Here is a 15,246-nt window from a genome sequence, read left to right as displayed (position 1 = left end):
GCACCCCCATGGCAGCTCACAACAGTCTGTAACCCCGGTTCCAGGGGATCTGGCATCCTCACACAGACGTACACGCAGGAAAACAGCAATGCACATATAAAAAAAAATTTTTAAAGACAGCTTTAAAAAGTCAGGTCTAGGGAAGTTTTGAAAAGCCATGATTAAACCACTAACAAGTGAAAGAGAAATGAGTTTGGAAACTAGCTAGGGAAGTTCTGGGGAGGATCTGGAAAGAGTTGGGGCGGGGTGGGGGGGTGGGGGGTGGGGAGGGAATGAATGAGATCAAAATATATTGTCTGATATTCTCAAGGAATAAATAAAAATTATTTTTTTAAAAAAAGGGAGTAGACCTTCTCACGTGGGTAAAACTGTGTAAGGAATGTTTTGCTTATTTCCTCATTATGAGGCAGCAGAGGCAAGGAAACTAGCACATTTATCCTACAGCCATATTACCATCAGTTCCTATTTATACCTACTGAAATATCCCCCAAACACACAGCTTATTTGACTTCTGTAGTTCCCTTTAGCTGTATCAAGAGGCAGTGTTAGGAGATTACCATAGGGACTATCCGACCTTTTACATAATTAATTGCTCTTTGAATAACTGTGGGAACCATATGTAAAATATCACCAAAGCCACAGCTTGAAAGATACTCTGACTCAAATTATTGCAAAACGTTAACAGAATTGGGTGAGGCTCCTAGAGAGGAGGGCTGCTAGTATGTTAACTATGCAAAATTTACTGCGTACCCATCGCATGAGACACTACCAGAACAACCCTGAGTCCCCAAGATACTGTTGATGAGGCAGGTGCTGTGGACTGGATTTCTGGCATGCCAGAGCAAACACCTCCATTAAATGTTATTCTGTGGAAAGTGTCGAGACGTTAAGGAGAAAGATGTTACAGTGGAAAAAATAAGGGATATTGAATAAAATGTCTAGGTTTCAGTCATTGTAGGAGTTATGCAGCATTGGATAAATTATTGAACCTTGGTTTGGAGGGACAGTGATACTTAAGCACATACAATTGCAGGGAGTGATAAGTGAAGCGAGGACGTAGAAACTATAAAAGAGGAAATTGATATTGATTTCTAGCTCATGCGGTCCTTGGCCAGACACTGCCCCTCACTTTCATGCTGTCTCCACAGGTTTATCTTCAACAGGACACTGGCTGTTTCCTGAACATGTCAGCTTACTTCCTCTTCCTGTTCTCTGCACATGGACACTTCAGTAAGTCACTTAATGATAGTGTTCTGGGACCCAAACAGCTATTTGAACTCTTTAGAGTGCTCTCCCCTGTCATTTACACACAGCTGTCAGACTGATGCCGCTGAATGCATTTCTGTTCATGTCATGACACTGTTCAAATGCTTCCGATGGCTTCTCACTTTCTAATTATTAGAGTCTTAACTCCCAGCTAAACGGCAAGTCCTTGCTAAACAAAGTGTAGTTTCTGGCAAGTGGCACTCCTCCTACCTGGGAGCGTGTAAGAAATACAGATTCTCTGACCCCACCCAGGCCACCTGAACTGACAACTAAAGTTTAGAAAGACTTCAGTCATCCTGTGTCAGCTTTGACTGCATCTTTACTTTTTTTAAATTTGAAGCTTTAGGTGTAGAGTTGCCAGATTTGGCAAATAAAAATAAGAGACATCCAGTAAAAATTGAAAAGAATGAATAATGTTTTTTAGTATGTCTCAAATCCTTCATGGGACATTTACCTTAAAAATTGATTGTACGCAATTGAAAAATTTACTGGGTGGCCTGTATGCATTCTGGCCAGGCAGTTCATGAGGATAGAGATCCAAAATAACAACATTATATTTCCTTCCAAAAGTACAATGCCTGCCCTAACTCAATGCTTAATTAATAGAGGTAAGCTTAAGAGTAGCTTCTCTGGGGTTTTTGTTTATTTTCTTACATTGTTTATTCCTAAGAACTAGTACAGAGGTCTTCCTACCATAAAAGACCAATAAATATTTGTTGGACGAATACATGAAAATATCAAGAGTCATTTTCCAATTATGGACTGGATTGTGTATGCCTATTTTTAATTAACAGGGTTTTTTCCCCCCCTAATATTTAAACATGTTTAATTGGTACAGCTTTTTCACAATTTCGCTGGCAGCGTTCAGGATCTGTTGGGAACAAAGTCATGGGCTCAGAATGTACTCGTCGCCAACGGGGTCCATATGGTCATCCCAGGGTACGAGGACGGCAGGAGCAGAGCAGGCGAGAAGAAGCTACCATAGCAATCGGGCTTCGGAGGCGGCGCGCACGCGCACGGCGGGTCTCAGGCCTGCGCTCGGGACGGGGAGGCGGAGCTCCGGGGGGGGCGCGTGCGCGGCGGCGGCCTAGGCTGGGGGTGGGGTGGAGGGGGCGGAGGGGGCGGAGCTTCCCGGGCGTGTGCGCAGTGGCCTGAATCCGGGGGGGGCGGGGCCGCGGGGCGCGTGCGCGGCGGCCTGGGCGGCGGGCCCCTCCCTTGGCGGGGGCGCGCGGCGCGGAAGACCGCACGGCGAGGGGGAAGTCAGGTGGCCGCCGCCGCCGCCGCCGCCAGCGCCACAGTCTGTCGCCAGAAGGAAGATGGCGGACCTGGAGGAGCAGCTGTCGGATGAGGAGAAGGTAGGCGCCGCGGCGGCTGGGGCGCAGGGCGGCCGGGAGCGGGTGGCGCGGCCTGCGGCCCGGAGCCTGTCCCCCGGGCGTGCTCTGGGGGTGGGCCGCACGCCTCGGCTTCCCGAGCGGGGCGCCGCGCCGGGTGAGCGAGGCCCGGCCGCTCCTTGTAGGGTGTGTGCTCCGAAAATAGGAAGCGGAGCCGGGCGGGCGGGCGGGCGGGCGGGCGCGGCTGCGGCGGGCCCCGGCTTGGGGGTCCGGGCTCGGGCACGGTGGAGGGCCGTGCGGCGCCGCCTGGCCTGGGGCTGTCACCGTGGGGCGGGCGGGCGGGCGGGCGGGGGAAGCGGCTTAGCCGACCCTCACTTTTCCCTGCAGTTTTCTCCTCCCCGACGCGAAGTGCTTCCTGGTTCTTCAGGGTGTTTCCTTCCCTCTGGAGGTCGCAGTCTCTACATCCCGCCCCTTTGCGCCCCCCCCCCCCGCGCCGTCTTTTTCTTTTATTAATTTTTCTCATTATTACCTTTTTTTATTTTTTTTAATTGCTGCTCTCATGTACCCCGCAAGGCAGTATTGTTGTTCACAAAGACACCTCCCCCCATAGTTGTTTTCTGCTCAACTTGGCTGCTGCTCCCCTTGGGGCAGATTTGGTGACATCCCATCTTCCTGATAGAACCAACTCTGTAGAGGGAGAGCGAGTGCAACTCCTTTTACTGTGTGGTAAATGCTGTGACAGCAGTGGGACCAGATGCACCACTCAGGTCCTCACATTTTGTGATCCGAAATCTGATCATTGAACCAAGACTTTTGCCCGTTTTCTTTGGCGCCGGTGGAGACCTCATACCTAGGGGCGAGCAGTGTGAGGAGAACTCTTAATTTTGAACATTTCCTGGAAAAGACCGTGACGTTTTTCAAACTTGACTGGCATACGAGTGTGGTGCACTTTGGAGATGTCCACTCTGAGTGCCTGGTTTTTAAATTCCAGACCAGTGCGCCCATGTGGAAAACATACTCATTTCTAGCTGGGTGTTAAAGAAACTCTTAAGAATATTTTCAGTTGGGACCTTCTATTTTTATACTGCGTTGTTACACCAGAATTAGGGTTCTGTCTCCTTATTCTTATGATTGTTCAGAAGTCAGCTTCATCTTTATTTTTGGAAATGTCTTTCTTTTGTGCTCTCTGGTGAAAGTGATGATAAATTAACAAAATCAACATCATTTGCCTTAATCCACAGAACTAGACCTTAAGTCCCTAAAAGTTGCTGTGCATTATTTACGTTGTGTATCATTGAATAGTTTTAAGTTGGCGATTGAAAATATATGACAGTGCACTGCATGCAAAATTAAATGTTACAGTTTTTTAAAGGGATTTTTCATGTTTTGTTTACGTTTGTATGATTATTAGTAGCTCATTTGGCTAGAAAGATAGCTGAGGAGAGAATACTTAGTGTGAGAGTTAATGTAGATCTGCCATGTTGGAAAGGCCTGAAATTTTCAAAAAGAAATGATAAGATTCCTTATTCTTGACACACGGGGCACTAAGTTTCACAGAATACTGTGTAAGTTCACCTAGTATAGTGTTGGGAACGAATGAGAATTTTAATTTTAAATTTAGCATCATTTTTGTGACTTGAGCAAGAATATTCTGTAGTAATTCATACACTGTTAATTTATAACAGTATTTTCTATAATTTAAGAAAACAATGGGCAAACTTTTAAATTAAATTTAAATAACTAGTAATCTGAAAATTTAACATTCTTGAAAACTTGAATTACCCAGTAGACTTTTACTACTTTAGGAGGAGAATGTTTCATATGGGATCAGATACAGAGGATCTAAAGGTGATAGATATTTTAAGACCAATACTTAAATCATGTTTCTTTGTTGTTTCCTTGCTTGTGATTTTTAGCAGTAAGTTTTAAGTACTTTTCATACTTCAGGAGTTTCTGTTCTAGGTTGCAGGTCCTAAAGAAGTGGAGGTGCTATGATGTATATAATACTGTCCTTTATATGTGCCTACCACATAAGACAAATATAGTGCGTTTTCTTTTCTTTTCTTTCTTTTTTTTTTTGACTTAAATTTGAGGAAGGTAGTTTCACTATTACCATTTACCTGTAAGTAGGTTAAGGTTTTAAAAGCCTTATGTAGCTTATGTAGGAGGGAAGTGGCAGAGGTGAAATTTAAACCTGAGTTTGTCAGAATTCGAGGTTTACTTGCATTTTTAATGGCATTCTGTTCCCTAGAAGTTGGTTGTAGGACCGTCCGGGGTTTATATCTTCGGGGTTTATATCTTGGTTTTGAATTTGGTGACAGGTTTTTTGTTTGTTTGTTTGTTTTTTAAAGGAAGCAATGGTTCTTTGTAGTGTCAGGTTCTAAAGTTGTGTTAATACTTAGTGAAAAGGCTAACTGGTAAACTTGGGTTTTCATCTTTTAATGGAAGCTTATTTTTATTTAACATGTGAACATTTTATGCTACTGCTGTGTAGTTTTTTATTGGCCCCATGAGAGGAGGCATTTTAGAAATTAATCAAAGCTGGGTGTGGTAGAACAGATTTTCAATCTAAGTACTGAGAAGGCCCAGGCTGGAGGATCTGTAGTTCTGAGTCCAGCCTACAAAAAGAGATCAGCTCCTTGTGGTGCATGCCTGTAATCCCAGCACCCTGGAGGCTAGGCAGGAGGAACAGGAAGGAGTACGTACCCAGGTTTCAGGGTAGCCTGGTCATCTGAGTTCCAGGGCAGTCAGGGTTGCACAGGGAGACCCTGTCTCAACAAACAAACAAAATATCTGGGACATTATGTTTCCTTTTAAAACCATGTACCGTTGCTTTTTTGATTATACTGTGATTTTAATGACCTTATTTCTTTTGGCCACAGTATCAATAGGAAGCAAAGTTAGCTGAAGAAACAGTGAAGTCCCTTAAAGTCTCTTGTAGTGTGACCCTGTAAATTTTACATAGTTATAGAAATGCCAAACCACAAAGAATTCTTAGGTTTTTCTTTTTTGGGTCATTTTTGTATTGTATAGTAAAACACTTTCATGAATATGAAATTGTGATACAGAGCCCAAATAAAGAGGTCCATCCCCCAACTCTGCTGAAGAAAGAAGTAATTGTTGAGTGTTTTCCTTCTGGACCTCCATCTTCCCCAGTGATTCCAGTAGTCCACTTCTGTGGCTTCAACTTTTGGTACTGAGCTTTGAGTAGCCCGGAAGTGTGCATGAGAATGAGGACGACCCTGGACTTGTGCTCCTCCTACTTCCGCCTCAGTGCTGGGCTTGCAAGCATGCACTGTACCCTGCTGGGTTTTCTGCTGGGGTGAAGGCAGGACTTTGTGTATGCTGGTCAAGCATTCTACCACCTAAGCTACATCTCCAGCCCTCTCCAGTTCTTTACTTCTCTTTTCCCATTGCTACAGTCACTTGGGTCCTATATTGCAGGGGTTTGTTTTGCTATTTTTTTTCTGCTTGCCCTGTACCTTTGACCAAAATTTTGTCACCTCTGTGATCATGATCAAAAATGCCTTACACAATTTATTTCTTGTTTGTAAAAAATTATTTATGTTAGTATTTAGTTTACAATTTCTGGGTTAACAAGATTATCAATTTGCAACAAAATTTCACTTTTCAAACTGTACAGTTAGGTCAGTAACAACAGTTAGGAAAGAAATAAAAGCTAAAGTTAAAAGAGAGCTAGAAATTGTGCCTTAGCTGCTCTTTCCCTTTTTTGTAGTTTCTAGATTAATCTTCTATATTCTCTAAAAATACCAGTTTCTAATGCTTGGTGTGGTGATACATCTCTCTAACCCCAGCACTCAGAATTCGAAGCTGTCCTGGACTACCTAGAGGTCTTGTATTCCTTTCTCACTTATTACTCATTCTTTATTATTATTATTATTATTACTTATGTATTCATTACTCAGTAATGGTGACACTACTCATGTGTACTGTCTAATCGTGCTCTGGTCCTTTTCTAACACCTTGAGTAAGTTTGTCTCTTGGCTTTAGTTTACCCTGAACTTTGAGGACATAGTTGTAAATATGGATATAACAAGAATCTGAGGATCGTGCAGTGGTCTGAGACCAGCCTGTGACTTTTTGTTACTCTCTTGGATGATTGAGCTGCTGCTCCCAGGTCTTTACCATGTTTTGAAAGACAAAAATTGTATAGGGACTGGAGAAATGGCTCAGTGGTTAAGAGCACTGGCTCCTGTACCAGAGGACCCATGTTCACTTCTCAGCACCCAAGAGGCACCTCACAACTATCTGTAGTTCCAGGATAACCGACACCCTCACACAGACACACGTGGCAGGCAAAACACTAATCTCCCTTGAACTCAGTTGCACATCATTGGTATTAAATACAATTTTGTTCAATACTTTGTTTTCCTTTCTTTCCTTTTCTATTGGAATCCCTAAGTACAGAAATAATGTCATCTTAGCATCTGTCAGTACACTGCATGTGATTAGTAGAATGGTTCAGTGGATGATTGGATGAATAATCCATACATTCACAGAATTGAGAGAAAACCTGTATTGTGAAGCGTAAAAGCATATAATGCGAGGCTTTTCTACAGAAATCTAGCTGTCTAAATTTTCGTTCCTAAATTTTGCCATTGGCTTTAAAGGATTAAAGTCTAGTGAAATTCTTGGTGTTTTTTGAGGTACAGGTGTCTGAGGTTCAAATGCTAAATATAATTTATATATAAGCAACTAAAAACATTTTCCCATCCTACAATTGTAGCTGGCTTTAGAAATCTTGTGTTTATACAAATAACATGAGCTGCCATATCTTATCATAATGTAAAATTAATAATGTCTTAACAAAACTAGTTTTAACCAGTAAGCTATTTTGGAAATTATTCATTCATCATTTCACTCTATGGATGAATTCTGAAAAACTAATTTCTATTCCAAGCAGGAATTTTGTATCAGCTATAATATAAATGGAATTTTTTACATTTCACACAATGAGAAAAATCTATAGTATATTTCAGGGCATTTGGGAGCCATTTTTTTCCCCATAAAGAATAGAATCTTGCATTTCAGTGTAAAATCACAGGTCCAAAAATAGCAGAATGCGCTGGGCGGTGGTGGCACACGCCTTTAATCCCAGCACTCGGTAGGCAGAGCCAGGAGGATCTCTGTGAGTTCGAGGCGAGCCTGGTCTACAGAATGAGATCCAGGAAAGGCGCAAAGCTACACAGAGAAACCTGTCTTGAAAAACAAAAAACAAACAAACAAACAAAAAATAGCAGAATGCAAAATTTTTTAAGATTAAAAGCATGATAACAGAATTTGACCTGTGGTTCATACTTACAATTCATACTTTGATTTAATGTTGGCTCAGTGGCCTAAAGCCATACTTACCACAAGAGATTCATGCTTATCAAGGAAAATGGGGTCTGTCTTTCTTGGGACCACTCATAACAGGTTCTGTGAGGTTCTCATAGATGTAAAACAAAGAATTTCATAAATTTAATGTTTATGTTTTATTTATTGATTTATTTAGGTTTTTTTTTTTAGATTTAATTTGTATATATGAATGTTTTGCCTTTATGTATGTATGTACCCCAGGTGTGTGCCTGATGCTCAGGAGGTTAGAAGAGGGATTCAGATCCCAGGTACTGGAGTTATGTGTTGTGAGTCACCTTGTAAGTGCTGGGAATTGAACCCAAGTCCTGTGCAAGAGCAGCAGGTGCTCTTAACCATGGCCTTAAACTTACATATCTCAAGCCTGGGTCCTCAATTTCACAAAGTGTATTTTGAAAGTTAGGTATATAATTTTCTCACATAATATATCCTAATTTCAAGTTTCCCCTTCCTCTACTTTTCCCCAGTTCCTTCCTACCTCCTCTCTTATCTGGATTCTCTCCCTTTCTGTCTCATTAGTAAACAAACAGGTTTCCAAGGAATAATAATAAAATAAAACAATGAAAACTAACACAAAGGAAAAGGGTCCAAGAGAAGGCACAAGAAACAGATCCACTCCTTCGCACACTCAGAAATCCCATTAAAAACAGTGAAATGGAAGCCGTCATAGTTTGCAAAGGACCTGGTGCAGACCCGTGTAGGCTCTTCAGTCTCTGAGTTCATATGAATTTTGATCATGTTGATTGAGAGGGCCTTGTTTTCTTGGTGTCCTCCATTCTATCTAGCTGGTACACTCTTTTACCTCCTCTTCCTCAGGGTTCCTTGAGCTCTGAGGGGAGGGGTTTGATGGAGACATTTAGGGCTGTTTTAAGGTCTTTCTCTGGGTAATGTCTGACTGTGGGTCTCTATATTTGTTCCCATCTGCTGTAGGAGGAAGCTTCTCTGATGATGGCTTTTATTGCATATTTTAGTTCACAGTGTTTCTGTTGGAAATCCATGAAAATAATTTTTGAAAGCTATCTCCACATTCATTTATTCACCAAATACAGGTTCGTTGTCCCTTTCCCAAAATGCTTAGGACCAGAGGAGTTTAGATTTCGGTTTCTTGGATTTTGGAGTATTTGTACGTAGATAATGTAATATCTTTGTGTACGGATCCAGTTCTAATTAGGAAAGGCATTTGTTTTGTTGTACCTTGTCCACATAGCTTGAAGGTAATTTTCTACATATATGGATGTGTTGATTTGGTGTGATGGTATGTGTGTGTGCTCATGTGCACACCAGAAATAAGTCTTGGGTGTCATTCCTTCCTTAGGAGCCATCCAGCTTGTTTTTAGGCAGTGTTTCTCACTGAAACTTGGACTATGCTTGCTGCCCAGGGATTCCCAGAGCCTCTGTCTCTGACTTACCAGCGCTGCATTTACTGATAAGCGTCCTAAAGCCTGGCTTTTCATGAGTCCTAGAGATGGAACCCATGTCCTTGTGCTTCTGCAGCAGTCATTCTCACATACCGCTCTCTCTCCAGCCACTCATACAATACATGTTTTAAAAATACTTACTATGTATATGTGTGTGCGCCTGCGTGAGTTCGTATGCACTATGTATATGCAAGTGCCCTTGGAGGTCAGAGGCTGTCAGACCCCCTGGAACTGGAGTTACAGGCAGTCAGCCACCTGATGTGGATGCTGGGAACTGAACCCTAGGTCTGCTGCAAGAGCAATTACATACTCTTAACTGCTCAACCATCTCTCCAGCTCGGTTAGACAATATTTTAAACAACTTTGTGTATGCAATAAAATTTTATGGTGTGAAATTTTCATTGTGAGTGTTGTTTTAGTACTCAAAAAAATACTGTTTTTTTGAGTACATTTAAATTTTGGGCTTTTAGATTAGAAATGTTTAACCTACATTTGCTTTGAAAGATAAGAGGAAGAGAGACACAGAAAAGGTGAAGTGTTGTCATTGAAATTGTGTTCTGTAACCAGCAGAGTGCCCATAGCAGATGTAAAGAGACTTAAGAAAGAGCAGTGCCAGGGCTGTAGCAAGAAACAATTGAATTAGCTGGTGAGCAGCACTGGGGAGGTAGAATCAGGTGGATCTCTGAGTTCCGGGACAGCCATGACTACACAGAGAAACCCTGTCTCAAAAAACCAAAAAGAAGAAGAAGAAAGACAGACAAAGAAAAGAAAAATAATTGAATCTGTATATTCCAGGCACTTTACCGTATATAATCCCAGTTATTATTAAGGAAAATTACTCCCCTTAACTATGCTCATTAAAATGAATTAGTCCATAATAAACATACATTGATAATCATTTGGTCATAAGCCATTTAAATGGCTTGAACTTCAGATAAGTTTTTTATTATTTTCCTTGTAGCTCTTGATAAAGCATAGACAATTTTTAGAGAGTTGTGGGGAAACAACTCTAATTCTTATAAAGTAGCAAAATGCATAAAGGCCTAAAATTGAGTCTCTCTACCATTTGTGTCATGAACAGCCTAAACTAGTTCTCCCCACTCTGCCCTTACAGTAGTCTGAGCCAAGCCTCTACCTTCATCACAGTGAACAAACACACTTCCTGTGTATCTGAGTGATAGGCTTCAGTTACCCACCAAACATCCCAATTACTTGAACAAGGCAATTCCCTCTCCAGAACCAGGTATCAGCTTACTCCCACAGCCCCTGCTTCCACCTTTGTGTGGCCCCCTACCTGGTATGCTGTTCTGTTTTTCCCTACCTAGCTGTTATATGTTTATGTGTTCACAAGCCTACATGCATTGCTTCCTATCTTTAGGAGAAAATGGAGTCCTCATCAAAACGGCTACAGTTAGCTGACAAAAATAAGTAAGTAAATAAAATAAATCTTGAGCAAGTGTAAAAGAAGAAAGTATTAAAAAGTAGAAAATGTATGTTTACAGGAACACATAGATCTTATTTTAAAAGTCTGTGTCAAATTTGCCATCTTGGAATGTAGATGTAACCAATCGTATTATTAAAATAAGAAACACAGAGCCAAGGTAAAAGAGAAAAGCCGAGAGGTCAGAGCTCAGAGATAAAATCTTACCTCCTGCAGTGCTCCTAGCTTCCCCAAGAGAGAGAGGTACTTCCTGTGTCCCTGTTTAAATAATTTTTCTGTTCTGCCTTCTCATTGGTTGTAAACCCAACCACATGACTGCCTCATCACTGCCTGTAAGTACCGCCCTCCAGGTCTTAAAGGCGTATGTCTCCAATACTGGCTGTATCCCTGAACACACAGAAATCTACCTAGCTCTTCTAACCACCACGCTCTTACTATGGCTCTAATAGCTCTGACCCCAGGGCAACTTTATTTATTAACATAAAATTAAAATAACATTTCAGTACAAATAAAATATCACCACATTTCCCCTTTTTATTTTAATAAAAAGAAAAAAGGCAAAAGGTTATAACTAACAAAAGAAAAACTATATACAAAAGTACAATAACTATATACAAGTAACAAATACCTAAACGATGTCTAGTCCATTTGTATTTGACAAATCAGAGAAAATAATTTTCTTATCTATCCTATTTTAGTAAGTCCAAAATGTATCTAATTTACTTTTTATCCTAATTAATCTTTAACTATAACTAACTAATCTTTAACTCCCTCAGAGACCCAAGAAGGAAATAATATTAGCTAACAAAAATAAAAACAGGAAGTGCACAAAAGCAACTTTCAAAAATTTTGTGAGTTGACAGAAACAGCCAGCTGCCTGGACAGTCACCTGAGGTTTCTTCGCAGTGTTGGGGCATCATCTTCAGCCTATAGGCTTATGGTATCTGACAGACTTATTTGTGAAGTAGTTTTGTACACAAGGTCAACATTGGGTGAGAGCAGTCCATGTACCAGAAACACCTGAATTCCACTAGTGTCATGTCATGATTCAGGATTTTAAATTCTGGAAATTGTTGATGGTTTTTGAATTCAGTTGTCTATTTTTCTTGGCTGTGTATATATGGCTTCATCTAAGCATGTCCTTCTCCACATCCCTCTATTAAATGTCAGTCTACTATTGAGAGGCGTGAGCTTTTAGTTGTTGTTCCATTGCACAACAGAAGCCATCGGCCCACTGCCTGTTCAGCTGCCTTCAAAGAAAAGGGCACTGTACCTTTTTTAGATTGTGAAGGCCACTTCAGGGATGGTGCCATATTGTCCTGGCCTCAGAAGATGTCGTCTGATAAAGCCATAACCACACTTGTTTTGGCAGGAATTGGTAGTCCTTTGTTTCGTGTTTTGTCTGTCCATTTTTTTTGTTGATTTGAGGATACTTTGTTGTCCAGTGGCTAACTTTTGTCACAATGAAAATTAACTCTATATGCAGTTTTTTTAATGCCCATATTTTTTTTTGAAGTAGATTGGTACTGCCAGGAGCCGACATGTCTCAAAAAAGAAAAATTTTTAAGTTATTAAAACATTTTAAATGCCATATTCGGTAGATTTCTGAAGGGTTTGAAGATGACCTGTCTAAAATATATCTGCTCAATTTTTAAAACATATCTAATATGACTATAATTTCTATTGTAATGTCTAATTACTAACTTTTATTTTTTTATATCCTAATAGTTGGTAATAATGTAAAGTATTTAAAACTAGTAATTGTCTTTTTGTTTTCTTTTCTTTCTTTCTTTTTTTTTTTTTTTTTTTTAAAAACAAGAACCTTAAATCTAATCTCCTTTGTTTAGCCTTTTTCCTAACCCTTGACAACTTGTAACCAACCCCCCTAAACAATGAAAATTATCCCAGACCCAAAACCCATTAAAAGAACCAAAAAACCACCCGCCCCACACCACTTCTTTGGTAATGTGGGTGTCATATTTTTAAAATTGTTTTTTGTTGGGTATGGGTGAAGTTATCTTTATCCTGAAAGAAAAATTTAAATTAATTGTTAAATTCTAGGAAAGGTAACTATATCTTTTATTATTATCTAGTCTGTGTATAAAGTCAAAGTTTAGGGTTTATCTCAAGTCTTTATTTAAGTAGTCTTTGAGACTGGATCATCTCAGCTAGTCATCTCAAAATTGCTCTGAGCACCTTGTAGTTTAAAGCTGATCTGTAGATGATGTTTGTCAGTTTAGTGATATTATTATTGTCCACGTGGAATTGTTGTTGTTGTTGTTGTGGGGCCCCATCTTTTTTTTGGAGACTTCAGTTGATGTTAGGCCTGGCCGTGATTTCCTGTAGAAAACTGATAAGAGACTCGAACACAAAGACATATATATGCAGCTAACTGAAGCCTTTTTTTTAGAATTAGTTAGTATTTTATATGACCATTCATATCTTAACAAAGTTTAAAATGTATATATATATATTAATCTTGTAAATTTTGATATAAAATTTATATTTTAAGAAAAGTTTAAAGAATCAGAATAGAATCAAAGAGTTGAGATTAGTAATAGAATAGTCCCTTAATTAATTTGGCTTTTGTCCTGTCCCATAGCAGAAAATGGCTCTTTTTGGCATGATACAGGGAGTTTGCATTTTTTTTTAACAACATGTTTGAGTTTGAAGAAGGAGAGAGCCATTCTCCAACTCCAAAGTCAGCTTTAAATTTTAATTGAACTGGGACTATTAGAAAACCGATAGTGTTAAATCTTTAGAGAAAAGCAGAAACAAACATTTAAGAAGACATAAAATTTTTTAGATAATATATACCCATATGTCATATATTCCCATATACTTTGTTTTTTGGGATAGATGATTTGTCCCTTTTTTTTAGTTGTTTTATTTGTCTTGTGTTCTTTAGATTTTTTAACCATCATTTTCCTAAAAGACAAAAACAAAAACCTTTTTCTAAGACTAATTTTGGGGATGTTTCTTTTTGGCAAGTTATTATCTGATTAAATGAAAAGACAAGTGTTACAGGTACAAGTTAGTTTAAATTGGATGTTTATGTTGATTGATGAACTATCACCTCCTCTAATTAGGTTTTTTTTGTTTAAATCGAACCTTTATCAATTTTGATGGTACCCACAGCTTATCTTTTTCTATAGAAACAAAAGCAAAACCTCGTCCCCAATGTAATACATACCCTGGCTTCCATTTTGAGGTCAGCACATCCTTAAAGTATATAGGCTGATTTAATTTTGTAGTTTTTTTTATTACCCAATGTCTCTCTGTAGTTGTTGTTTTTTTTTTTATTGGCATTTAGAAAATTTAAAGTTAATAGAGCATTATGTAGTCTATTTTTGGGGGTTTTTGTTACTCCTTTTTGTTTATTTAGCATATCCTTTAGAGTTTTGTTTGATCTTTTTATAACTGTTTGACCTGTAGGATTATGTGGTATACCTGTAATATGTTTTATTTTGTAATAATCAAAAAACTGTTTTATTTTAACAGAGACATATGATGGAGCATTGTCAGTTTTGATTTGTGCAGGTATACCCATGATGGCCATAACTTTTAGCAAATGAGTGATTACAGAATAAGTTTTTTCAGAACTCAAAGCAGTTGTCCATTGAAATCCTGAATAAGTATCAATGGTGTGGTGTATATATTTTAATTTTTTAAATTTTGTAAAGTGAAACACATCTATCTGTCAGATTTCATTTTTTTGAGTACCCTTTGGGTTACATCCTGTTGGTAATGGCGTTTGATTATAGAAAGAACAAGTAGGACATTTTTTTACTATTTTTTTGGCTTGTTGTCAGGTTATGGAAAAATCCTTTTTTAAATCTTTACTATTGACGTGATGTTTTTTATGAAAGTCTGAGGCCTCCAGCACATTTTTTATCAATAATTTATCAATTTTATCATTGCCTTGTGCTAGAGGGCCTGGCAGACCAGTATGAGATCGGATGTGAGTTATATATAAAGGATGACTCCTTTTTTTGATTGTATCTTGTAATTGAATAAATAGTGAAGTTAATTTTGAAGCATCAGGGATAAATTCTGCAGTCTCAATATGTAACACCACTCTTTTAGCATACTGAGAGTCAGTTACTATGTTGAGAGGTTCTGAAAAATCCATTAATACCAACAGAATAGCATACAATTTTGATTTTTGCACTGAATTATAAGGACTTTGTATCACTTTACTTAAATTTTTTGATTTGTAACCTGTCTTTTTTTGTTTGTTGGCATCTGTATAAAATGTACGAACTCCAGATATGGGTTTTTGTCGTACAATTCGAGGCAAGATCCAATCAGCTCTCTTTATAAAATCAATTTTGTTGTTTTTGGGATATTTGTTGTTAATTTTTCCCAAAAAATTACTGTAAACTCTTTGTCAAGGTTTACTTTCTGTCCATAA

General features: G+C 39.1%; 1 protein-coding gene across 1 annotated transcript in view; it reads left to right on the top strand.

Moving 5' to 3' along the window:
* Positions 1-2,442: 2,442 nt before the first annotated feature.
* The window catches only part of Capza2 (capping actin protein of muscle Z-line subunit alpha 2), a 50,192-nt gene continuing 37,388 nt past the window's right edge, over positions 2,443-15,246 (top strand). The window contains exon 1 of the mRNA XM_076566179.1: positions 2,443-2,621. Coding sequence (XP_076422294.1) covers positions 2,583-2,621 — 39 coding nt within the window. The 5' untranslated portion in view covers positions 2,443-2,582. The remainder of the gene's footprint in view (positions 2,622-15,246) is intronic.

The sequence above is a fragment of the Peromyscus maniculatus genome, chromosome 3 (assembly GCF_049852395.1).
Source record: "Peromyscus maniculatus bairdii isolate BWxNUB_F1_BW_parent chromosome 3, HU_Pman_BW_mat_3.1, whole genome shotgun sequence".
NCBI lineage: Eukaryota > Metazoa > Chordata > Mammalia > Rodentia > Cricetidae > Peromyscus > Peromyscus maniculatus.
The sequence above is the reverse complement of the archived record's forward strand: the minus strand, read 5'-3'. Positions and strand labels throughout refer to the sequence as shown.